Source organism: Pelodiscus sinensis, chromosome 5 (genome assembly GCF_052426305.1).
Source record: "Pelodiscus sinensis isolate ZL-2025 chromosome 5, ASM5242630v1, whole genome shotgun sequence".
Classification (NCBI taxonomy): Eukaryota; Metazoa; Chordata; order Testudines; family Trionychidae; genus Pelodiscus; species Pelodiscus sinensis.
This window is the reverse complement of record NC_143056.1, coordinates 112455507-112481610: the sequence shown is the minus strand read 5'-3', so window position 1 is coordinate 112481610 and position 26104 is coordinate 112455507. Positions and strand designations below refer to the sequence as shown.

The window sequence follows — 26104 nt, the reverse complement described above, 5'->3', positions numbered from 1 at the left end:
AACCCAGTGGAGCTTTCGTTATTTAGCAGCAGGGACCTGGTCCTACATGAAAATCATAAAACGTTGTGCAATAACAGAAGAAAATTCATAGAATCCTAGGATTGGAAGAGACCTCAGGAGTTCGAGTCCAGCCCCCTGCCCAAAGCAGGACCAACCCCAACTAAATCATCCCAGCCAGTGCTTTGTTAAAACCTGTAGGGATGGAGATTCCTCCACCACCACCTTAGGTAACCCATTCCAGTACTTCACCACCCTCCTAGTGAAATAGTTTTTCCTAATACACAACCTAGACCTCCCCCACTGTAACTTGAGACCATTGCTCCTCGTTGTGCCATCCGTCACTACTGAGAATAGCCCCAATCCCTCTGCCTCTCCTCATAGGTCATGTGCTCCAGCTTCCTAATCATTTTGTTTGCCCTCTGCTGGACCCTCTCCAATGTGTCCACATCCTTTCGATAGTCCGGGGGTCGAGAACTGGACACAATACTCCAGATGTGGCCTCATCACTGCCAAATAAAAGGGAATAATAACTTCTCTAGGTCTGCTGGCAATGCTTCTCCTGATGCACCCCAGCATGCCATTAACCTTCTTGGCTACAAGGACACACTGTTGACTCATATCCAGCTTCTCATCCACTGTAATGCCCAGGTCCTTTTCTGCTGAACTGTTTAGCCATTTGGTCCCCAGCCTGTAACAGTGCTTGGGATTCTTCCATCCCAAGGGCAGGACTCTGCACTTGTCCTTGTTGAACCTCATCAGATGTGGCCCAATCCTCACTCTGGACCCTATCCCTGCACTCAAAGCATGTGAATCGACCAGTTAGACTGCTACCAGCTATGGTCAAAGGAAAACAATGTACAAGACTGGCTGTTAATATTTTGAAGGATATATTGTGATGGAACTAGGCAGCTGTGTGACAATGTGATCCTCAGATACTCAATGGTAGGGAGGCAAAGGTGGTTTTATGCAACTGGGAAGGCTAGTTAGTGGGTTGTTGAAGGGAGGGGATACATGCTCAACAGCAAAATATGTGCAAGGTCCAACAGTCTTCAAAGCCTTTGAAGCACAAATTGCATACACCATATTGCATGCTTAATAGTACAACATTTACACACTGCGTACTATATATTAAGGTGGTAAAATAGGTTATAATTCCATTCCCTTATGAGGCTGAAAGTATAAATGCAAGCAGAATGCTGGCTGGGACAAGAAAACACTCAAGTTCTGAATTGCATGCTGCGAAAAGAGGACCGATCTCAGAAATTGTATAAGCTTTAACATTTCTGACACTTAAATAGAAAACCAGCAAACTAGAATTTGGGGGAGGAAGCTGCTGTTACAAGATTCTAGTGAGTGTGGGGGAGACAAATGGCAAGCTGTAAAACTGTTGAATAAATTAATATCAAAGCATGCTTGCATGTACTGAACGTTGGTCCTAATCTCTACGAGGGACCTGGTGGAGAAGGTGTATTGAAGGAACCACATTTACATAATCAGTAGAAAGTAGGAAGCTGACACAGGAGAAAACTCTAAATTTGTATTCTCTTCATATCTCAAACTTACAGTTCAGGGGCAGTAATAAATTCAACTTGGAATAGCTGCTTCAGTTAGACTGTCTATCCCCTCTTTTTTTATTTATTTCGTTTTAGAAAATATCCTATCTTGCCATACTGGCATGTATACAAAAAAAGTTAAGGGGTTCCTGGCCACAGTAAGCAGATGTATTACCCACTATTTCCTTGCTGAAAGCCTGAATACCTGCATGGACTTTATGCCATTTGTTGTCAAACTGATGGTAAAGGGAGTAAATCCCATAATCCTGGTGCAAATGGAGACTGCTCTGTCTCTCTAGTCCATAGATGTTCAGATGTAGTAGTTTTTGTCTAAAGGCCCAGACTATCCAAGATGTTGTGAAAGCATCTGGGGAGAGGCATGGGTGTGTTTTCCTTGGGGCATGTTTATCCCACCAAAATCAGGATAATAGATGTGTCCATCATATAAGGCCACCAAGAGGGAGGGGCAAAAAGAGCAGCGCAAGTGGCATTGCAACCTGACACAGTCACCGCACCATGCACTGGTATTTGTGTGGCATTGTGACCCTGCCTGATAGGTTGCAACACCTAGAGCCAGGAAGCTGAGCCTAGCTCTCTGGACCAGGATCCAGTGTTGCAGGGAGCTGAGCCTAGCTCTCTGGACCAGGAGCCAGTGTTGCTTGCATGGGGCAAGCAGTCTGACACCCCACTTAAGGGCCCCCCAAAAGCTCTCTGCAGCCCTGCAACTATATATTGGGAAATAGAATGCAGACTTCTGGAAAATGCTGAACATTTCATGATTCCAAACTGCAGAACAATCTATTTAATTTTTTTTAAATTTATTTCAAGTTCTATATAAATATTACTGGCGTATTTTAATATGTATGCCAATAAAATGTTATGGTAATTATTTGTAGAAGACATTGTTAGGGAAGAGGCCGAGTGACCAAAATGAGGAATGTAGTCATTACTATTAATTAGCAGGCATGTCAGAACTGAGCATTCAATAGATAAGTATTTGGAAGATTAAACTCCATTCCAATGTATTAGACTTATAGAGTGGTGAATCAGGGAGGAATGAAACATTTTAATTTTTAAATATATAGGTCAGATATGAGTGATTAAATATTGTCATCACAATTTAAAAATCTTAGACTCACAAAAGCACCAAAATTTAGTTACTGGCTGTCTGATGCTCTCAGGAATGGGTGTTTGAGATCAAGCACACTATAGACTCTACTCTGTGATATATTGCCAATTCATTGATCTCAGAATCTGCACTGTTCATAGGATGGGCAAACATTCCAAATATTAGAAACTTTGAGGCATGCTAGCAATTTTAAAACTCATCTGCAAACTATTAGTATTCTATCGGATTTGAAAGCCAACAGTGTTATCAGTCACTATCCTGCTAATGATTAAACTGTAATGTACTTGCAGGCATGTTCCTTCTTCAATTCTAATGCAGTACCACTAAAAGTTACATTGGTGAATGCAGATCCTCTGGGAGAAGAAATTAATGTTATGTTTAAAGTAAGCCTTTTTTTTTCTGTTCTACTGGAGGAAAGCTATGGGGTTTTGATAGCTGATACTAACAAAACTAGCCCACTTTGTCACATTTTTATGCTGTTTGATACATCTTGAATCTGCTCTTTATATTTAGAAAGTAAACTGACTTAAGTAACAAGAATGAATGAAAATAGCTTACGCCACAGGAGTGATTAACATTTGTAGAAGGCTGAAAACTTTTGTAACTACATAACTCCCCTTGCGGTCATATTTTAATGCTTTACAATCTTTAATGTATTTTATCTTCACAACAGTACCACCCTGTGAATTAGGATAATACTGTTAGACCATTTTACAGATGGGAAATTGAGGCAGATACACTGTCTCTATGGAATCGAATCTAATCTATCTAGATAAACTGACTGTCCCACAATCACACCTTGTCCATAGTGGAGCTAGGCATTGAAACCCTTTTCCAAGGCCAAGTCTAGCACGCTAACCATTAGACCAGCTTACCTCTTCCCCACCTATTCTTGAAGTGAAAATGTAAGATTAAAAAAAAATACTGTGATCATCTTTCAAGGGCTTACTGAGATATTTGAGGTATATTGTATAACCTGAATATCAGTATTTTATGTATGCGGGCTTCATTATGGCCCATCATTTACCCTTTCTCTACACTTAATAGCAGATGAAACAAGTCATTCTCAGTGTAAGAAAAAGTATATTCTTCTTCGAGTGGCCCCGTGGGTGCTCCACTCTAGGTTTCGGGTCCCGTCCCGGCGCCGCGGCTCAGAGAATTTTCATAGCTGTGTCCCGCCAGCCCGCGCATGCGCGCTCCTTCAAAGCGCCGTTCGCGCCGTTGATCAGCCGCGCGCAGGCTGGCAACCGCCAGTTCCTCTCAACTGCCTCAGGTCGCGGTCGGAGCTCCCTCTATTGTTAGATCTATGTTTCTCATTAGCATTATTAGTTCGTTTTTTCTCAGTGTAAATAGTTACTTTTAGGGTTAGTCATGTTCAAGTTCTACAGTTCTGTTAAAAAAAAAAAAAAAAAAAAAAAGTTTTTCTCTTCAGATCAACTCCGTTAGCACTACGGCTAAGCACTAAAGAAAGCTGAAATTGACAAACAGCAAAAAGACAGAGATTGCCTAGGTCGGCATCCAGCCACTCTCTTCGGCTCCTAACAATGCCGGGATCCCCTGGTTTTAAGAAATGTTCAGTTTGCCGCGAAGCTATGCCGGCGGCTGATGGCCATGACGCTTGCATAAGGTGCCTGGGTGAATCGCACGTTCCTCAAAAGTGCACCCATTGCTGCAAGCTTACGCCCAGAGCCCGCAGAGAGCGGGAATTAAAGCTCTGGATGATGTCGTTTGACAAGGCGCTGCAACCTGATCCGATACCCTTTTCAGCCTCAGCAAAAACTTCTGAGTCTAAGAGGAGAGCGGCTTCTCCCAGACCGGTGACTTCAAAGAGGGCAAAGCCATCCCTGGCTCGCTCCCTCCCTCCGGCAGCCTCAAGGGTTTCGGCAGCCTCCAAATTGACCCCCGCGGGGTCCTGCTGCTCTACTGACCCCGGTGATAGGGGATCGCAAACGCCGAGGGCTCGGGCTGCTTCAGTGCTGGCATCGGCTTCAGCTTCGCCGGCTGGCGGTACAGCACTAATGCTGAAATTGACAAGCCAGCCGGTGCTGGGTTCAGAGGCATCAACGTCAGCGGTGCGGGCTCCAGCGGCACCACTTGTGACGGCACCGGCGTTGGCGGCACCGGACCCAGCCGTGCACATTCCTGACATGGCGCCACCGGCAAATTTAATGACGTCGGCACCGAGCACTCTATCAGCACCGACAGCAGAGCAGCTACAGCTGATCTCCCCGGCACCGCTCTGTTTTCACTCTGTGCAGAGCTCCCCAGTTGCCATGGAAACTGACAGTGCCTCAATACCTAGGAAAGCTCTATCAAAGACTCATGGGAGGGACAGATCTGCCTCCCCAGTTTTCTCACCAGGACCATCTCCAGCGCCACCAAGGTGTACGCGGTATCGAGACTATAGTGTCTCTCCGATCCATGTTGCATACAGGCAGCGTGATTATAGAGACACAGTATATCTAGAAGCAAAGCGATCTCATTCACAATCTCGTTCACCGGGTCGGTCATCTAGATATGGGTCCTCTAGATGCTCTCCATGCCACGTCTATTACATTCAACACAGTAGTGCACGTTTGTCGCGTCATTCTTCTCCGTCACGTTCTGAGCACTACTACGGGCACTACTATCGCTCGTGCGACGGCGGTACCCACCATGAACATATATTATCTTCACTTAGGGTATCATCCTGCAACTGCCGCTCACCAGTCACACAACAGTTAACCTCACCTCCTCCATCGACAAGCCAATCTGTCCAACAGGATCATTCCGAGCTGGAAGAAGGACAGCTGTCTGACACAGAGGACCCCAAGCCAGAAACCTCTCCAGCGGACTGCGCATCTTCCTCACCAGATGAGGCAGTCTGTCCAGGTGAATTGTCTCCACCGGACGATCTAAAACAATTCCAAGACCTGTTTAAACGAGTAGCAGGTACGCAGGAAATACAGCTGGCAGTTGTTCCGGTGAAGACACACCGTCTCTTAAAGAACCTCCGTCCACAGCAGCGTGCAAGGATCGCCTTACCAATTGACGAAGCGATCATGGAAGTGGCGGCCGAGATATGGCAAACGCCAACTTCAGTTACTCCTACCAGTAAAAAGGCCGACAAGAAATACTTTGTGCCGGCAAAAGGGTTAGATTTTCTATTCAATCACCCTCAGCCCAATTCGTTAGTGGTTGACGCAGCACAGTGAAGGACCAAAGCACCACAGTACAAAAATGCGCTCCCTGATAAAGACAATAAGAAGTTGGATATATTTGGTAGGAAGGTCTATTCTTCAGCCACACTTCTATTACGTATTGCAAACTACTCGGCTCATTTATCAAACCACAATTTTGATAATTATTCAAAGCTAGCGGAATTATTACATCATCTTCCTGACGCAAAGAAACCTCTACTAAAAGTGATAGTACAGGAAGGATATGCAGCATGTAGCACGGCATTGCAGATTGCAATGGACGTGGCCGACACAGCAGCACGGGCCACAGCTACGGGTATCGCAATGAGGAGATCATCATGGCTTTCATCTGCGGCAGCACCAAAGGAGCTGCAAAGTAAAGTTGAAGATCTCCCCTTTGATAAGCTTAAGCTTTTCGCAGCAAATACTGACGAAGTCCTCCATTCAGGCAAGTATTCTTGTGCCACCCTACGTACATTGGGGATGTACACGCCCAATTTTAAGCTTAGGCGCTATTACCCTTATCAGAGAAGGTACGATTTTAATTTTCCCAGGCAACAGACACGCATGTCGGATAATCAGCGTCCTAGGCAACGTCCTCAGCGGAAACGGCCCCAACAAAATCGTGCAGTCAATCAATCTTCAACAAAACAGCAGATTTGACTCCCCCGTCGAGGTTGCAAGCACGCTTCCCTTGGTCAATGCAGAAAACGAAACTCCTCATGTCTTCCACCATCGACTGAAATCATATCACCACCAGTGGTCCAACATCACCACAGACAGATGGGTACTAGAAGTGGTAAAGTACAACCTCTCAATTCCTTTTCTCTCCATTCCCCCTTCCACCCCACCCACCCCGTCCCTTTTCAGGGACCCTTCTCGCGAGCAACTGCTGAAACAAGAAGTTCTTCGCTTACTCGCAATCAGGGCAATAGAGAGAGTACCCAAACAATTTTGGGGAAAAGGTTTTTATTCCCGATATTTTCTCACTCCGAAGAAATCGGGAGGCTGGAGACCCATCTTAGACCTTCGAAGGTTAAACCGCCACCTTCGAAAATGCCGATTCAAGATGGTGACCTTATCAACTATCATTCCGTCATTGAACAAGGGAGATGGGCTTGCAGTCCTTGACCTGGAGGATGCTTATTTCCACGTTGCTATTCACGTGGCTCACAGACGTTTTCTTCGGTTCCAATTAGGGAACGAACATTTTCAGTACCGGGTTCTACTGTTTGGATTGGCGTGCGTCCCCCGGGTCTTCACCAAAACTATAGCCATAGTGGTGGCTCATTTACGCAGGACGGGAGTGACAATATTCCCTTATTTGGACGACTGTCTAATCAGGGGCTCAACATATGTGGAGGCATGTCATATGGTGCAGACAGTGTCCAGCAAGTTTGCATCCCTGGGCCTCCTCATAAATGTAAAAAGTCATTATTAATTCCGTGCCAAGACCTGGTTTTTATAGGTGCACGGCTCGACTCAACTGTGGCACGGGCATACCTACCGTTGGAGCGTTTTGTGGCGATTCAAGACCTTGTACATACTGTCACGCATACTCCGACAATTCCTACACGCGCCTGTTGACAACTGATGGGCCACATGGTGGCTTCCACCGTAGTCGTACAAAACGCAAGGTTACATTTTCGTTGCCTCCAGCATTGGTTGGCCATGGTTTACAGTCTGGCAAAAGGCAGTATCCACAGACTGGTGGTGGTACCCCAACATGTTCAAGAGTCTATTCAGTGGTTGGCCAAACCGGGCAATCTCCTCACGGGCATCCCATTTCATCGTCCGCAGCCTACAAGACAGATAACTACAGATGCTTCCCTCACAGGCTGGGGGGCGCACATGGACAACCTGACGATTCAGGGTCGCTGGTCAACTCAAGAAATGATGTTACACATAAACATACTCGAGTTGCGGGCGGTACGACATGCTTGCAAGCATTTTCAGTCCCACATACGGGATACAGCTACCAGAATCATGACGGACAACATGGCAACTATGTTCTATGTCAACAGGCAGGGAGGTGCCCGATCTCGTTCTCTATGTGCGGAGGTGGTCCGGTTATGGAATTGGTGTATTCACAACAACACCATCCTAGTAGCATTCTACCTTCTGGGTACCGACAACTTAGTAGCGGACTCACTCAGCAGACGTTTTCCCCACGACCACGAGTGGGAACTCTGCACAGAGGTTTTAAACCATATATTTGTGCGGTGGGGGTTTCTGACAATAGACTTGTTTGCCACAGAAAACAACATGAAATGCCCCACCTATTGTTCGAGAGCGGGAATAGGACGTCAGTCAGTAGGAGACGCCTTCCTTCTCCACGGGGGACGGATGCTGTTTTATGCTTTTCCCCCAGTCGTTCTAATACCCAAGGTTCTCGAGAAAATCAGCATAGAGGGGGCTCGAGTAACTCTTATAGCCCCAGCATGGGCTCATCAACTTTGGTTCTCAATGCTCCATCAGATGTCGGTAAGGGCACCGTACCCCCCTACCTCTCCTTCCAAATCTCTTGACCCAGGACAACGGATCTCTGCGCCATCCGAAACCCGAGACTCTACACCTCACAGCATGGATGCTCATTGGTTTAGCAGTTTCAAACAGTGTTGTTCCCAGCGGGTCAAGAAGGTGTTGATACATAGCAGGAAAGATTCTACACGAGCTATTTATATAGCTAAGTGGTCCAGATTCCAGGCATGGTGTGCGGTTAACAACATGGACCCCTATTCCACACCTTTACCTCGTATATTAGAGTACATTTTGCAACTCCAGGATAATGGACTGGCCATAGCTTCCCTACGGGTGCATTTGGCAGCGATTAATGCCTTTCATCACATGGACGACTCCTTCTCTATATTCGCACACCCTACTACGAAAAGATTCCTAAAGGGGCTTGCGAACCTCAACCCACCCCGCAGACCCCCTCCACCGTCGTGTAATCTGGATTTAGTATTGGAAGCTCTATCTCATCCTCCCTTTGAGCCTCTAGCCACTATTCTGTTACACGTACTTACCACCAAGCTTTTGTTTCTCCTAGCCCTTACTTCAGCTCGTAGGGTCAGTGAGATAGCAGTGTTCATGGCTTCGTCTCCCTATACAGTTTTTTCTAAAGACTTTGAGAGCTCACCCAGCGTTTATTCCAAAGGTTTCATCTGTGTTTCACATTAATGAACCAGTGGTTCTTCTTCGGGTAGTCCCCGTGGGTGCTCCACTTCTGGTGTCGGGCTGGTCCCGGCGCCGCAAATCGGAGCTTTACAGAGCTGTGTGTGTGGTCGGGCAGCGCGCGTGCACTCTCGTTTCGCGCCTTTCATCTACCGCGCGCTGCCCGGCTCCCGCCAGTTCTTCTCATCCGCCTTGGGTCGCAGACGGAGCTTCCCCACTTTCTCTTCAAATTTCCCCGTTCTTCCCTTCGGCTGCTTGCCGTGGGGAAATTTCATAGTTTTAAATGTTAAAATACATAGCGCGTCTAGCCCCGTTGGCAGACGCGGTTTAAAAAAAAAAAAAAAAAAAGGAAAAGAGAAAGAAAAAACCGAGTAAGAGCAGTGCTACATATATAGTGTTGGCGTTTTTTTCTGTTGCCTGCTCCGGTTACCAAAAAAAAAAAAAAAAAAAAAAGACAAAGGAAATAAAATTTGGATAAAGTAAACAGAAGGAAACTAACTCAGAGAAGCTGGGGACGCATACAAGCGGCTGCACTTAGCCGGCGGTAACGTTCAGTCCCCACAATTCAAAATGCCGGGCTCCCCCGGCTTCAAAAAATGTGAAGGCTGTGCTGAACCAATGCCGGTGTCAGATGGTCACTCGGCTTGCATTCGCTGCCTTGGGGAGACTCACATCCCCCAGAAGTGCTCCCACTGTGCCAGCCTAACGACTAGAGCCCGCAAGGAGCGGGAACGTCGCCTGAAGGAGATCCTGTTTGATAAGGCTCTCATGCCTTCCACTGCCTCAGGATCCTCTGCCTCGGACCCCACCACTGATAAGCGGAAGGCTCCTTCTGAGGCTTTGTCCTCATCAAAAAAGAGGAAAGCCTCTCCTGCTCACTCCCTGCCAGCTGCTCCGCAGTCGCGGGCAAGCGCAGGTGACAAGCCGGGCACTTCTCGTTCGAGGGTAACCCGTGCTCCGTCAGTGAATAAGCCGGCCGGCACTTCAGAGTCTCGTCAGCCCCCTGCTCGGGATCCTCACCCGGCACCGGGGCTTCTTAAAGAGACAGACGCAGCGGCTCCAGTTGGTGCCGGCTGCTGAAGGGCTTTTAACCACGGCCCCCCACAGGGAGCTGTCCTCAGCACCGGCAGGGGATCAGCGTGCCCATACTCAGATGTCTGCTTCACAGCCCTTAACCCTTCACTCTCCAGGCTCTACACAGCCAGCAGCATCAACACAAAGATCAAATGCCCAGGGAATCTCTCAGAGTACCTCGCCAAGGTCTCACCACGAGCCATCCCCTTACCGTTGTGCCTCTACGCACCACGCAAGAGACCATGGGCGTTATTACCACCGCAGTCTCTCATCTCGTCACTATTATGATAGAGAGCGTAGCTGTTCACACCAGAGATATTCCAGATCTCCTTCTCCTGCGAGACGCTCACGATCACCAACTCATTCATCTAGAAGTGCATATTACGTCAGGTATGACAGCACTAGATCTTCTAGACGCTTGTCCCCTGCAAGGTCTGGCCGGCACTATACCCATCGTTATAGACCGGACTATATTGAATCATCTCATCGCAGTCACTCTCGATCTCATCGCAGGTCTCCATGTTCCTGTAGGTCAGTTAGTCCACGCTCTGGCCGCTCGGAGATGTCCAAACGTTCTCCGCTACGACGCCCTGTATCTTCTCGTTCCCCCACGCATTGTTCACGAATGTCAGACCTAGAGGAAGGGCAACTCTCGGAAGCTGATCCGGATATGTCCCCTAATACCAGTTCACCACAGCCCTCTAGGGATGAACCGTTGTCTATGAGCGAGAAGTCACCACCGGACGATCTTAGGGAATTCCAAGACCTGTTTAAACGTGTGGCGCAATCCCAGGAAGTGCAGCTCACTGAATCTCAAGCTAAACAGCATAAGTTGTTTAAGAATCTGCACCCTAAACAACAGAGAAAGATTGCACTCCCGGTAGATGAAGCCATCTTAGAAGTGGCACAGGATATCTGGCAGACGCCAACGTCGATACCGCCCACTAATAAGAAAATTGATAAGAAGTATTTTGTCTCATCCAAAGGTCTGGATTTTCTTTTCAATCACCCCCAGCCGAATTCCCTGATAGTGGATGCGGTTCGTCACAAGAACAAAATGCCCCAATTTAAGAATTCCCTACCGGATAGGGAGACAAAGAAATTGGACCACTTTGGTCGGAAAGCTTACTCCTCCTCAACCTTGCTACTGAGGGTCGCCAATTATGCTGCTCTGCTATCGAACCATAACTTTGATAATTACTCTAAGTTACCGGAACTTATGCAGCACCTCCCTGACAGTAAGAAGTCTCTCCTTAGATCGGTTGTCCAGGAAGGTTTCACCGCATGTAGGACAGCCCTTCAGATAGCCGCGGACATTGCCGACACAGCCGCTCGAGCGATGGCAACAGGCATTGCGATGAGGAGAGCTTCCTGGCTATTGTCAGCGGGAGCCCCTAAGGAGTTGAACTCCAAAGTGGAAGATTTACCCTTTGATTGCCAGAAGTTGTTTGCTTCTACTACCGATGAGATCCTCCATTCTGGCAAGGACTCTCGTATGACCCTCCGTTCTCTGGGGATGTACACGTCACCTTTTAAACGCAGACGATACTACCCCTTCCAGAGGAGATATGATTTTTTCCCCTATAAGCAGCAGCAGCAGCATCAGCAACAGCAGCGTGGATCCGACCAGCCTAGATTCAGACAGCGCCCTCAGCGCAAACGTCAACAACAGAACCGCTCTGCTGCTCGGCCTTCCCAGAAGCAGCAGGTTTGACTTCCGTGCAGAGGACGCGAACATATCTCCACCGGTCAACACTCTAAAGCCTGCAATCACCACCACCACCTTATTCCACCACCGCCTGAGGCCATTTCTTCATCAATGGGCCACCATTACCTCGGACCGATGGGTTCTAGAGGTCATATCATCGGGCCTGACAATCCCGTTCGCATCAATCCCTCCTACCACTCCTCCCACCCCATCCCTTCTCAGGGACCCGTCTCATGGGGCCGCTCTTCGAGAAGAGGTTCTTCACCTACTCGAGATTGGAGCCATAGAGAGAGTACCCGACGAATTTCGAGGCAAAGGGTTCTACTCCAGGTATTTCCTGGTTCCCAAAAAGTCCGGCGGGTGGAGACCCATCCTCGATCTGAGGGGTCTCAACCGTTTTATCCGAAAGCAGCGCTTCAAAATGACCACCCTGGCCAAAATCATGCCAGCTCTAAACAAAGGAGATTGGTTCGCAGTCCTGGATTTGCAAGACGCATATTTCCATGTAACGATTCACATAGCGCACAGGCGTTTTCTCAGATTCGTAGTGGGCGACGATCATTTTCAATACAGGGTCCTGCCTTTCGGCCTCATTTCGGCCCCAAGGGTGTTCTCCAAGACACTAGCGGTAGTGGCTGCCCATCTTCGAAGGATAGGAGTCGTTATCTTCCCCTACCTCGACGATTGCCTCATCAAGGCACGCACCCAGTTAGAGGCTCAGCACATGGTAGTCGCAACTCAGGAGTTGTTCGACTCCCTCGGCCTTATCGTGAACACTCAAAAATCACGCCCACTACCAACACAGATTTTAAACTTCATAGGAGCGCGTCTCGACTCCCAGTCGGAAAGAGTCCACCTTCCACTCGAGCGTTTTCAAGTAATGCAAGACCTGATAAAAACAGTCTTGCAAGCTCCAATGCTCCCGGTACGCGTGTGTCTACAGCTTCTGGGACATATGGCTTCCACAACAATCATAGTGCGCCATTCAAGGCTACACCTCAGGTGTCTGCAGCATTGGCTAAGCACGGTTTACAAGCCTATGGACCACAGCATCCGCAAGACTGTGGTACTTCCAGTACATGTCAAGGACTCCCTAGTATGGTGGACGAATCACAAGAACATGCTGTCAGGAGTCCCCTTCCATGCACCACAACCGTCACGAGAGATAACCACAGACGCTTCTCTCATCGGCTGGGGTGCCCACATGGGCACAAAAACAGTTCAGGGTCGTTGGTCCACGATGGAGATGATGCTCCATATCAATCTTCTCGAGCTTCGGGCCGTGTTTCATGCCTGCAAACACTTCAAGGTATACATGAGAGGTACTGTCACCAGAATTCTCACGGACAATGTAGTGGCAATGTACTACATAAACAGACAGGGGGGTGCCCGATCCCGTTCACTTTGCGCAGAGGCGATCCGCCTCTGGAAATGGTGCATTCGAAACAACATCTCTATAGTCGCGTCATACTTACCGGGTGTGAGCAATACCACAGCGGATGCACTGAGCAGGTATTTCCCCCAGGACCACGAGTGGGTGATCCGCACAGATGTCATCTTAACTCTCTTCCATCAGTGGGGGTTTCCGGTGATAGATCTCTTCGCAACACATGCCAACGCGAAATGCACAGCTTACTGTTCCAGAGCGGGAGTGGGACCTCACTCTCTGGGAGACGCATTCCTCCTTCACTGGGGCACATCACTCTTGTATGCATTCCCCCCTGTGGTACTCATTCCCAGAGTACTCGAGAAGATTGTGATGGACAGGGCCCGAGTGATACTTATAGCCCCAGCATGGCCCAGGCAGCCATGGTACTCGACCCTTCGGCAGCTCTCTGTACGAGCACCGCGCCGACTACCTTGCCTACCGGACTTGCTGACACAACAGAGAGGCTCCCTGCGTCACCCAAAGCTGGATACTCTGCACCTCACTGCATGGATGGTACATGGTTCAGCGAGTCCGAGAATCTTTGTTCGGACCAGGTGAAGCGTGTTCTCCTGCACAGCAGGAGAGATTCCACCAGGAAAACTTACCTGTCAAAGTGGTCCAGATTTGTACGATGGTGTGCTCCTAAACTCCTGGATCCCTTGCTTTCGCCGATGCATGTATTATTGGACTATGTCCTCCAGCTGCAGGCAACCGGACTAGCCATTTCATCACTTAAGGTCCATATAGCGGCGATAGCTGCCTTTCACTACCCCGTTGAAGGCAAGTCAGTTTTTTCTCACCCCATGATGGCTAGATTTCTCAGAGGATTGGCTAACCTCAACCCACCACGGAGGCCTCCGCCACCTGCATGGAGTCTTGACCTGGTACTTGATGTCCTCACTAGGCCACCGTTTGAACCGTTGGCCACGGTACCACTACCGATGCTTACAATGAAGGTACTCTTTCTTCTGGCCATAACATCAGCACGCAGGGTGAGCGAGTTATCCGCACTAATGTCAACACCTCCCTATACAGTCTTCAACCCGGAATCAGTGATACTGAGGTCTCATCCAGCCTTTCTACCTAAAGTCTGTACGGAATTTCACATAAACGAACCAATCGTTCTGCCATGTTTCTACCCAAAACCGCATGCATCTCAGCGAGACGCTCTCCTGCATACGCTTGATGTCCGTAGAGCTCTGGCTTTCTATATAGACAGAACCCGTGCTTTACGTAAGACAGACCGCCTCTTCATTTCAACATCGGGGCCTTCTAGGGGCAAGTTCTTATCCGCCCAGCGCATTTCCAAACTGGTTGTCTCTTGTATTACGACGTGCTATACTATTCGTAAGAAGTCTCTCACCTCGCAACCTAGAGCTCACTCAACACGAGCAGTTGCTGCGTCTACAGCTTTCGTGAAAGGTGTCCCTCTTCGTGACATCTGCCGTGCTGCGACTTGGTCTTCAAATTCTACCTTCTCAAGACATTATGCAATTGTTCAGCACTTCGCCTCTGACTCAGCAGTAGCCTTGGCAGTGTTGCCTGCTGCTCAGAATACCGATTCCGAAACACACGTTTAGCCGAGATTACTGCTTCGGAGTCACCAGAAGTGGAGCACCCACGGGGACTACCCGAAGAAGAAAAGGAAGTTACTCACTTCGTGCAGTAATGATCGTTCTTCGAGGTGTGTCCCCGTGGGTGCTCCACGACCCGCCCTCCTCCCTGCTTCGGAATCTTGTCTTTCTGTCTTTCAGATAGGCGGTGAGACGAACTGGCGGGAGCCGGGCAGCGCGCGGTAGATGAAAGGCGCGAAACGAGAGTGCACGCGCGCTGCCCGACCACACACACAGCTCTGTAAAGCTCCGATTTGCGGCGCCGGGACCAGCCCGACACCAGAAGTGGAGCACCCACGGGGACACACCTCGAAGAACGATCGTTACTGCACGAAGTGAGTAACTTCCTTTTCTTCCATGCTTCTTCCCTAAACCCCATGCCTCAGTGCAAGAAGCAATATGGCATACGCTGGATGTAAGGAGAGCCTTGGCATTCTACATCGATAGAACGCGAGACTTTAGGAAAACGGACCGTTTAATAGTGTCATTGGCAAACCGTTCTAGAGGCCAACCATTGACCTCCCAACGTATTTCGAGACTTATCGTTTCATGCATATCTATGTGCCATTCTATACGAGGGAAACCTCTGCCAAACCCTCCAAAGGCCCACTCCACCAGAGCGGTTTCCACTACTACGGCCTTCCTGAAGGGAGTTCCGTTCCGGGACATTTGCAGGGCAGCGACATGGTCCTCTAATGTCACTTTTATGAGACATTATGCTATAGTTGATCAGTTTGCTTCGGACTCTTCGGTAGCTACGGCAGTACTTAGTCGTGATCATAAAGCCTAATTTCGGAGCGCTCTGGACTCTCTTTAGGTACTGCTCCAGAGTCACCAAGAGTGGAGCACCCACGGGGCCACTCAAAGAAGAAAAAGAAGTTACTCACCCTGTGAAGTAACGATTGTTCTTCAAGATGTGCCCCGTGGGTGCTCCATGACCCGCCCTTCCTCCCCGCTCTGGTTTTCTTCTTCTCTCTTTCAGATGAGCGGATGAGAGGAACTGGCGGTTGCCAGCCTGCGCGCGGCTGATCAAAGGCGCGAACGGCGCTTTGAAGGAGCGCGCATGCGCGGGCTGGCGGGACATGGCTATGAAAATTCTCCGAGCTGCGGTGCCGGGACGGGACCCAACACCTAGAGTGGAGTACCCATGGGGCACATCTCAAAGAACAATCGTTACTTCACAGGGTAACTTCTTTTTTAGTTCATTGTTCATGATATCCTTTCTCTGCTTGCTTTTATTTAAGGTTGGAGAAGATCTGCGACAAGATATGTTGGCTTTACAGATGATAAAGATTATGGACAAAATCTGGCTGCAGGGGGGACTGGACCTGCGGATGGTTCTCTTCAAGTGTCTCTCAACTGGAAAAGATAGAGGTGCAGTAGCCAGATAGACACTTCTCGGTGTTTTTCCCTGCAGAAAGGGAGTACGATACATTTATGCACAGTGGCAAACCCATAGGTTGCTCGTGGATGGCAGATATGTGTAAGAATGCGAGCAATAGGCACCCAGAAAAACTAGAGCAAGATTACTTTACCAGTGTTAATTGTATTGTGCAACTAAACTGACTGAAATCACGAATAATCTGCTCCCACTTGCTAGAGATACACTTCTGCTCTTGACCACTGAGTCCCTTGTGGTCCTTGCAGTTAGAGATCAGTGGAACAAAAAACAAACCAAAATAAAACAAACACAAATTAGATACTTCACTATGGCAGGAAAAACAGTGGAGAAAAACATAATTGAGAAGAAATGATAGAAAGCAGTAGCAATGCTAATTCTGGTACCCTATTTGATACTTTCAGAGATGTATTTAGGTCAAAATTGATCTGTTAAAATGTTTGTAGCCACTGTCATCACGGCAGTCCCTCAGAAGGAATAATTTAACTCTGAAAGAAATATGAAAATCAATACTTGTGTACCTATATGAATACTTTGTTTTTAAAAAAGCGATTTAAAAAAAAATCCATTTAATTTTACACCACATACTCTACTACATTTACCCAGGAATGAGGCAGCCTTTTCTTCTACACTTATTTTGACTGGCCACGATTCACAATACAGTAAATGCCTTGATGTTTAAATACAGGATGTTAAGTAGCGATTAATTTACTCGTCTAGTAGTCAATGGAATTTCCATCGACTACTCAACTAGTCGATAAGTACTTCCGCGATCCGCCTTTGAAATGTACAAGACCCCATTGTGCATTTCAGAGTTGGAACGCTGCATGGAGCCCGGGCTCTACACGGGCTTTTGTGCCTTTCAAAGCAGAAGCTCCTGCATAAAGCCTGGGGTCAGCGGGAGACACCGAGTCCTGCGCTAGCCCAGGCTACATGCTGCACTGCTGCTCTGAAATGCACAAGAGCCCCTGCTGGGGACTTGTACATTTCAAAGCTGGCACACTGCATGGAGACTGGGGTTCACTGAGGACTCCCCAGCTGACCCGGGGCTCCTTTTTGTGCAAGAGTTCTTGCCCAGAAAGGTGTGTGTGGATGGGTAACGGGGTTTTTTTTGCACAGAAACAGGAAAGAGGAAAAAGCACAGGTGCCCTGGTAGCCATTCAGTGGATAGCTATCAGCGCTTTCGTTTGAGAGAGTATCCATGCAGCGTGGACTCTCTCTTGTGCAAGAAGTTTTTGCGGAAGATCTCTTCCGCCAAAAGCTTCTTGCGCAAGAAGCCTGTAGTGTAGACCTAGCCTGAAAGAAAAATGGAAACTCTGTAACTGACTTATGCCTGCTGCTTCCTCTCCTCCACAAAACAACCTGCTATTCAAATAGGGATTATTTCCCACTTTGTGGTTTAGCTATAGGAGCTCTTATTTTTTTAATAGTCATTTTCTACTAAATAAAGCCCCTTGTAGCTTCACACATTGGGAACTTTGTATTTCTTTAGAAATAAGTCAACTTGGAGCCTTTTCTACTCAAGCACTCGATTTATACTACAGAGCTAATCACCTAAATTACTTATGGTGCAGTGAGATGTTATACAGTCATTAGATAATGATTATATCTAATGCTAGTTTAACACAAATTGCATAATTTGCAGCTGATAGCAGGTAACTCCTATTGTGACTCCAAAAACTATTTGCCACACTTTAACTGATGATCATAATAACACAAGCCTAATTTGGCTATATATATTTTGTAGTATACATTGTAAAATTGCCTGCAGAGAGATAGGTGACAAAGTTCACAGGTTTTTTTTTACTGCTTGTAACTGGGATTGGATCCTACATTTTAAAATCAAATGTCTTCAAGAAACTCAATATCAAATGAGGTAGTGGAGAATATAATGTAAAAAAAACCTGTAAACCAGAGCATTCTTTCTCTCATGTGTGCACTCCCCCTCTATATATAACACATAATTTAATTTTTATATAAAGGAATGGTGGAGCTTGTTCCAGCTTCAGATACTCTTAGGAAAATTCAAGTGGAATATGGAGTGACAGGATCTTTTAAAGACAAGCCACTTGCAGAATGGCTGCGAAAGTATAATCCTACAGAAGAAGAATATGAAAAGGTAATTTCCATAATCTTCTTTTAACGTGATTAACATTTTAAGTTACAGGAGAATATAACTCTTATTCTGCCACTAAGTTTTCTAACAATCTTTGTTTTATACTGTTTGGAAAGTTGAATTTTCTGTACTGTATGTATTTCAGAAAACAATCAAAATTGACTGTAGAAGTGTAAAAGGAGTCTTTTAGAAACAGGAGTTTAATGTTTAGAATTCATTTCAGAAATGTCTATGGAAGTATCTCCTAAAATGTAATAAATCTTTCATTCCAAAATTAAAAATAGGGAAAAGCATGATATTCAGGACTTGTTTAGACTTAATTGTGTAGTGTGGACAAGTCAACAAACAGCCACAACAATAATCAAAGCAATGCTTGCTCCTTGATTTGGTGGGGCACATCCTCACAAGGAGTGCTTCCACCAACTGCTGTGGGGCTTTGTGGGACACTGGCAGCTGGATCCCAGCACTCCTGGGGCCTCACTACCCTAGCTCTGGCAGCTCAAACTGGCAGCTTGGCATGGGATTCACAGCTGTACCCTGATGCCTGGCTGATGGCTCCATTTGTCAGAGCTGGAGGTGTGGGGAAGGCTCTGTCAGCCCTGAATAGGGCTGACAGCCAACAGGCAATGTAAGCAATGCAGTGTTTACATGGACAATGCAGTACCCTAACTACCTCAGTGTAAGTACCACGCCTCCCATGGAAGTGAAGTTATGACTGACTCCAGTAGGAGGCACATTGTAGTGCACATGTTCACATAATTAGGTTGATCTAACTCTTTAGTGTAGACCTGGTTTTGGGTTTAATCATGGGTTAGGAGATACAGCCCCCTTATATTGCATCTGAAGGAGAAGCAACACTTCAGTTTTACCAGGCAGGGATATGCAGATTTGGTAAACAAAGCAGAAGAAAAGGACAAAATGTTTATCTCTGAATGACCTTTTCTCTACCTTATCTTCCTCCTTATTCTCACCCCGCCTCTCCCAAAAAAAACCCCAACAAATTTCTTTTCCCCTTAGCAGTACAGCCTATAGATTAGAATGTTGCCTAAATGAATAGCTTCTCAAGTAGTCTGAGGGAAGCTTAAGAGATGTCAGCTGCCCAGAGCCACATCCCTGTTGTAAGAAGTGAACCCCAAATGAATGATAAATTGAAGTACATTTTCCCCCCATTAGTAGATTCGTTCTGATATCATTATTTTTGCTGATTTCAGGCTTCAGAAAACTTCATCTATTCTTGTGCAGGATGCTGTGTAGCCACTTACATATTGGGAATCTGTGACCGTCACAATGATAACATAATGCTTCGAACCACGGGACATATGTTTCATATTGACTTTGGAAAGTTTTTGGGCCATGCACAGATGTTTGGTAGTTTTAAAAGGTATTTTCTACAGCTTTGCATTTGAGAATGCAAGCAACTTCCTTTTTGCATTTTTCCCCACATTCTGATAAACATTCTGATAAGTAGTCTTTATGCAAACTTAGCATTGTCTTCATCGAGCACCTGGGTGTGTGGATCTCTCAGGTGGGATGCAGAGCGTTCTTTCTAGGAGGTCAGACAGGCTCTCCTATTTCCCCACACGAGCATAAAGGGTGGGGTGACCCAAACTGCCAGTTCCATGTAGGGATGTTAAATTCAGATTAATTAACTAATCAGATAGTCGGTTGGATTTCCATCGACTATTCAGTTAGTTAAGGGAGCCTTCACCTTTGAACTGTATCAAGAGCCATGCTACAGTTCAAAAGCAGAAGCCCTGCAGGGAGTGCGGGGCCAGCGGGGGACTGGCCTCAGGCTCCCTACTGTGCCTAAGCCTTTGAAATATACAATAGCCCTAGTGGGCTCTTGTACATTTCAAAAGGAAGCCCTGCAGGGAGCGCAGGACCATCAGGTGAGTCCCCCACTGGCCCCGCACTCTCTGCAGGGCTTTCTGCTTTCTATACGTTCAGGAATATCACTAAACATTTTGGAACCACGAAATTCTAAAATTAGGTTAAAGTAGCTTTTAACTGTTGAGATGGTTTGGGAAACTTCAACTGTGACCCCAGCTACTGTATCATAGTTCTGATTACCAAGGAATATCTTTGTATAACTTGTGGCATAGCTACTCTGTGCTGTTCTGGAAGGCATACAATTTTATATTGCATGATGGAGTACCTTAAACTTTATCAGGAGTTGAATGAGTTAAGGTGAGAACTTAGGGGTGTTATCTGCTGTACATTTTGGAGTATGGAAGAAGTAAATGGCTCTGTCTAGGTCACAGACCAATGGTGAATGAGAACTTTTTCCTATAATGGATATAGAGGATGAGTTGAAACATCCAACTTTCTGGCAGTCAGCATATGGATGAGATGAAGGGGAAAAGAATTCATGTTTGGATGGATGGATGGATCATTCTTATGTGCTGGATGGTATTAAATACTAGTGTGGTATTTTGATCAGGATAGTATTTAAGTTTGAAAGTCTGAAAATTGGTAACTAAGGTTCCATAAAAATAAATTTCTAATTCCCTGACCTGTGAATGTTTTAAATATAGTAGATTTACAATTACGACTTCAACTCTAGTTTAAAGATCTTTTTGGCTGGGAATTAATATTTTCTGCTGTTACCTGGTCAAAGTAAAACTTTGTATTAATGAACTACTGGATTTGATTACTTTGGAGAGAATATTCTCCCCTTTGAAACTGACAGTTACATTAGTATTGGCACAAATGGCTAATACCCAGTGAGTGAAACTGGCCTGCTTCCTGCAAGTACAGTGATTAATATACGTAGTTCTAGCTCTTGAAAAAATGCTGTTTTTAGAGTAGTAATTGCATTTAGCAAATTGCAACTGGAAGTGCATGAAAGTCCAAGAAACAGTCATGGGAATAAACTCTGTATAATTTGCTTTTTTTAAACAGGGATCGAGCACCTTTTGTGCTAACATCAGATATGGCCTATGTCATTAATGGTGGTGAAAAATCTACTATTCGTTTTCAGTTGTTTGTGGATCTCTGCTGCCAAGCTTACAATTTGATCAGAAAACAAGCAAACCTTTTCCTTAACCTGCTTTCACTGGTAATAGTTTTATTGCATATAATGTTCTTGTGATTTAACTGTGCATTTTAGTGAGTTCATGCCTAGGAGTTGCAGCTTGTGACAAACCCAGTTTATATAAAAATATAAATTGTTGGCATATATACTTTAAAAGTTCTTCTAAATATGTGCAGCTACAAACCAGAAATTTAGCAATGTTCCTGTGAAAATACTGGGGGCATTTGCTACTGACATGTTTCCCTTAATTTTTGCATTGTGAAAATTAAAATTGTGTGTAAAATTCCTCATACTACAGAGCTATAACTAAAGTAACTGCTAAATATTAAGAATTCAAATACTAATTTTTCTTCAACTCTGATATTAACTAACACAAAATGTGGTGGTGGGAGTAGTTGTTAATAGTATTAATATTTAATAGTAGTACCCAGATGCTCCATCAAATTTTGGGCTGAAATTTTGGGCCTTAGTATTTTAATTATTGAAATGTAGAAATATGTTTGATGCTATTGTTACATTGGAAAGAAAATAACTTGTGTCTGCTATAGATGCTTGCTTCCGGATTACCAGAACTTACTGGAGTTCAAGACTTAAAATATGTCCAAGATGCTCTTCAGCCCCAAACTACAGATGCAGAAGCTACAATTTTCTTTACAAGGTACTAGACAAGTGAAACAAAGAAAATACATAAACTCACCATTTTTTTCCATTGAAAGCTCTGGACTATGGCACTAAAAAAACAGAGCCACTGAAATATTTATGGCTTATAAAAGTTCAGTATTTTTGAAGATATCCTCTCTAATTAGGTCAGGTCTACACTGATGGAGAAAATTGATGTAAGATTCACAATGCCAACTATGCTAATTGTGTAGCTGTAGTAGACCGTACCTTACTTTGAATTTTTTTCCCCTTGGATGGCCCCACTGCAGGAGGCCAATGGGATAATCGTTCCCATCAATTTCCCTTATTTCTTGTGACTGTGAGGAGTACCATGATTGACGGGGGAACCATCAGTGTTGAATTTAGCAGTTAAATCGATAGACCCGCTAACTCGAACGCTGGAAGATTGACCACAGCAGCCTCAATCTCTACGACAGTGAAGCCAAGTCCTTATTAAGCAAAATGCTAGTGTTATCTATCACTAATTGAAATCAGAACATAACTTCAGTTTCTCAAATGCTTAAATGTTGGGCTAAAATGTTGAACCTGTTGGATATTTTTTTTTAAATAACACTGAAAATTTTAAAAAATGCTGGTAGTGTAGTGGTAGCTTAACAGCTTTATTCATCAGGAAACAATTCCCTAAATTGATTTCATAGCGAATATGGCTCTTATAAAGTTGTTTACAGTAGGAACCCTCTTGTTGTAAAGCCTCATCTTCAAAGAATAACTTCCAGTGGAACTGCAGTTTCTTGTATTTTGGAAACAGCTCAGAAATCTAATTATAAATATTTTTACTGTATACAGTTTTCATGAAGTGAACTACTGCAGTGGTTCTCAACCAGGGGCCTGGGGCCCTCTGATGGGCTGCAAGCAGGACCAGTTTAACACTCACTGGGGCCCAGGGCACAAAACCTAAGCCCCCCACTGCATGGAATTGAAGCCCCCCAAGGCTGTACCCAAAACCTGAACACTGTAGCTGTGGCACTGGGGGTTGCAGGCAATTGCTTTGCTTGTTATCCCCTAACACTGGCCCTGGCTTTTATATTTCTGATAAGCAGCTTTTGTGGTACAACTGGGCTGTGGAGTATTCATAGCATTGAGGGGGGGGATGAGGCTCGGGGAAAAAAATTGAGAATCCCTGAACTATGCGGTCTCTTACAGTGTATCATTCATTGATTCATTAACTAAGGCTGTGTCTAGACTATATCCCTCTTTCGACAGAGGGATGTAAATTACACACTTCGAAATTGCAAATGAAGCGGGGATTTAAATATCCCGTGCTTCGTTTGCATAATCCCATAATGGCGCTCTTTCGAGCAGGCACCATTTCGAAAGTAAAACCGTGGTTTAGACACGGTTCTCTCAAACAGCAGGCTTTTTCGAAAGATCCTGTATTCCGTTTTCGACAGAACCGCATCTAGACCGCGGTTTTACTTTCAAAATAAGTGCTGTGTAGACGCACCCTATTTTGAAATAAGCTACGCAGTTGACACAACTCAACTTGCATAGCTTATTTCGAGTTAAGCCTTGCAGTGTAGAAGCACCCAAAATATCCCAGTAAATGCAGAAACATTGTTATGTCCAGGGCTCAGCAAATCAGTGAATCTACTCGCCCAGGGCGAGTAGATTTCAGCCGGTCGTCCTGTTCACCGGCGACGCGCGCATGCACAATGCGGGTTTTGTGCATGCACAGTGCAGGGCTGGCAAGTAGGTTTTGCCGCGATTTTTCAAGCCCTGGTTATGTCAATGGACCAGTGAGCATGTGTCCTTTTGCCTTGGTAAGGATTTGATACGTTTTAGAACTTGGAAGTTAAGCTGGATAATAACATTGGAATGTGTGCGCCGAATATGGAATTGTGCTCTAGCATTTGAAATTACTTTCTTTTTTTATAGGCTGATTGAATCCAGTTTGGGAAGTGTTGCCACAAAGTTTAATTTCTTCATTCACAGTCTGGCTCACCTACGTTTTTCAGGCCTACCTTCCAATGATGAGCCCATTCTCTCATTTTCTCCCAAAACATATTCTCTTAGACAAGATGGTCGAATCAAGGAAGTGTCTGTGTTCACGTACCAAAAGAGGTACAACCCAGATAAACATTATGTAAGTGTGTAGATTTTATTCCAGTTTGTAAAAACTCACTGGGCTTGCGGCCATCTTCATACTTCCTCTCCACCATTCCCTTTATTTCCATATTCCCCTCATCTAAATAAATTAATCTTTTATCAACAGACAAGCGGTCTGTGCCCCCAAAAGTGTTTAAAAAAAAAAGGCAGAACTTATCTGTATTTCTAAATGGGCTTAATTCATTTGTTTCTTTCAGCTGTCTCTTCACCGACCAAGCATAGAAATGTAATATTATAGCATGCATAATTAGCCAAGCATTATCACCAGGAAACTAAGAGTTAAGATTTAATGTGTTGAACCAAAAAAAGTACAGTTAGTCACTGTCCGGGTAGCTGTAGTAACACTTCACAATAACAGTATGATAATGGCATTTATTATTTGTGGACCCAGATTAGATTAAATTGTTACCATTAGATAGTGTGTACAGTTATGTACTGCAGTGCCCTGGCTACTTTTCCATACCTTAATGTGTTTAACTCTGAATTTCTAGTTTATAGTAAAATACGTAAAAAATCACTGTGTTCCTCTTGGAATATAGCTGCTCTGCCAGTCTGCTCAGTCTTTCACTTGTGGCTGAGTCTAAAGGCAACAAGCACTGGAATCTACCACTCCAAAATTGGTGGACTCAAGCCACGGATTTTGAACATGTTGGGCAGGCTATGATGTCAAGAACCCCACAATCTGAAAAAATAGGTTTATATTTGCAACTTTCAATTGAAAATAGTAGAACTAGGCAAATCTGACATCAGAATTGTTCACTTTCTAAAGCTAATGTTACATTTTTGTACCTCTGTATAGCACTCTAGTTTAGAATACTGGTCTAGGCTGTTGTCCTAATTATTTCCTCTAAATACATATATTTCATCTAGTCAAAATGACATGAATTATTCTGTAAGCCATGGGGCAGATTCACCAGCTGGAGAAGATAAAATAAAGCCCACTCTATGGTTTGGTGCAAAGCTCTTAACCTTGTTTCTGGCTTTATCATCACAAAAGGATTCAAATCAAGCAAAGCAATTAAAAATGCTTGGCACCAGCCACTAGAGGCCTTTCTAGATTTCAGCAAGCTAGGAGTGGGTACAATATCCCCTCTTTCCCCCAGTAGCTTTTTTCTGGCCTATTCCTCATGGAGTGGCTTCCTTCAGGATCTTACCTAACCCCTCATATGCCCCTGGTGAGGCTGGAGTCTCTGTCTCTGTATGTGTATATATATAGTAGCCCAGTGTCTGAGAGTCTGTAACGCTGAAATGCTGGCTGTTCCCTCTGGGCGGCCCGTGCTGCATGGGGAGTGCGGGGCCCAGAGGGCCGCTTGCTCCCCTGCGGCGGCCCGGCTGAGCAGCGCAGAAGTCAGCCAAGCGCCACAGCAGGAGGTGAAGGGGGTGGGGCGGTGACATGCGGCGTATGATTAGTGCTGAAATCAAAAAAGGAAGAAAGATAAACTTACTGGGAAAAGGCTCATTTGTAGTAGAACTTCCTTAATTTATGACTGATTAATTCAAGCTAGGAAAAGAAGTGAGAAAATATTAGTTTACTTCATCAATCTTGCAGCACTTTGACACACACTGTCTAAATAAACTGTCATTTATAATATACTAATGAAGCCACTGTTGTATATCTTACTACTAGTAAAACTTCAAAAAGTGGTGTAAAACTTCAGAGTCTCAGTAAGAATTATCAAATTGCTGGATTAGTGACACTACTGACTTCCTAAGGAAACTACAAAACATCGATAACCTCCCCAATAATACCATCCTTGCCACCATGGATGTAGAAGCTCTATATACCAACATCCCACATGAAGATGGATTACAAGCAATTAGAAACACTATCCCAGAGGACACTACTGCCAACCTGATAGCAGACCTATGTAACTTTGTTCTCACCCACAATTATTTCCAGTTTGAGAAC

General features: G+C 45.4%; 2 protein-coding genes across 3 annotated transcripts in view; both read left to right on the top strand.

Moving 5' to 3' along the window:
* The window catches only part of PIK3C2A (phosphatidylinositol-4-phosphate 3-kinase catalytic subunit type 2 alpha), a 113361-nt gene that overhangs the window by 74367 nt on the left and 12890 nt on the right, over window positions 1-26104 (top strand). For both annotated transcript variants that reach the window (XM_075928066.2, XM_075928065.2), the window contains exons 21-27: window positions 2973-3065; window positions 16104-16233; window positions 18241-18377; window positions 19586-19755; window positions 21276-21432; window positions 21957-22066; window positions 23965-24172. In XM_075928066.2, coding sequence (XP_075784181.1) covers window positions 2973-3065; window positions 16104-16233; window positions 18241-18377; window positions 19586-19755; window positions 21276-21432; window positions 21957-22066; window positions 23965-24172 — 1005 coding nt within the window. The remainder of the gene's footprint in view (window positions 1-2972; window positions 3066-16103; window positions 16234-18240; window positions 18378-19585; window positions 19756-21275; window positions 21433-21956; window positions 22067-23964; window positions 24173-26104) is intronic.
* Window positions 3080-9069, top strand: LOC149524366 (uncharacterized). The gene is given in 1 exon segment (XM_089778657.1): window positions 3080-9069. A coding segment is annotated over 1 exon segment (2298 nt). The 5' UTR covers window positions 3080-4226; the 3' UTR covers window positions 6525-9069.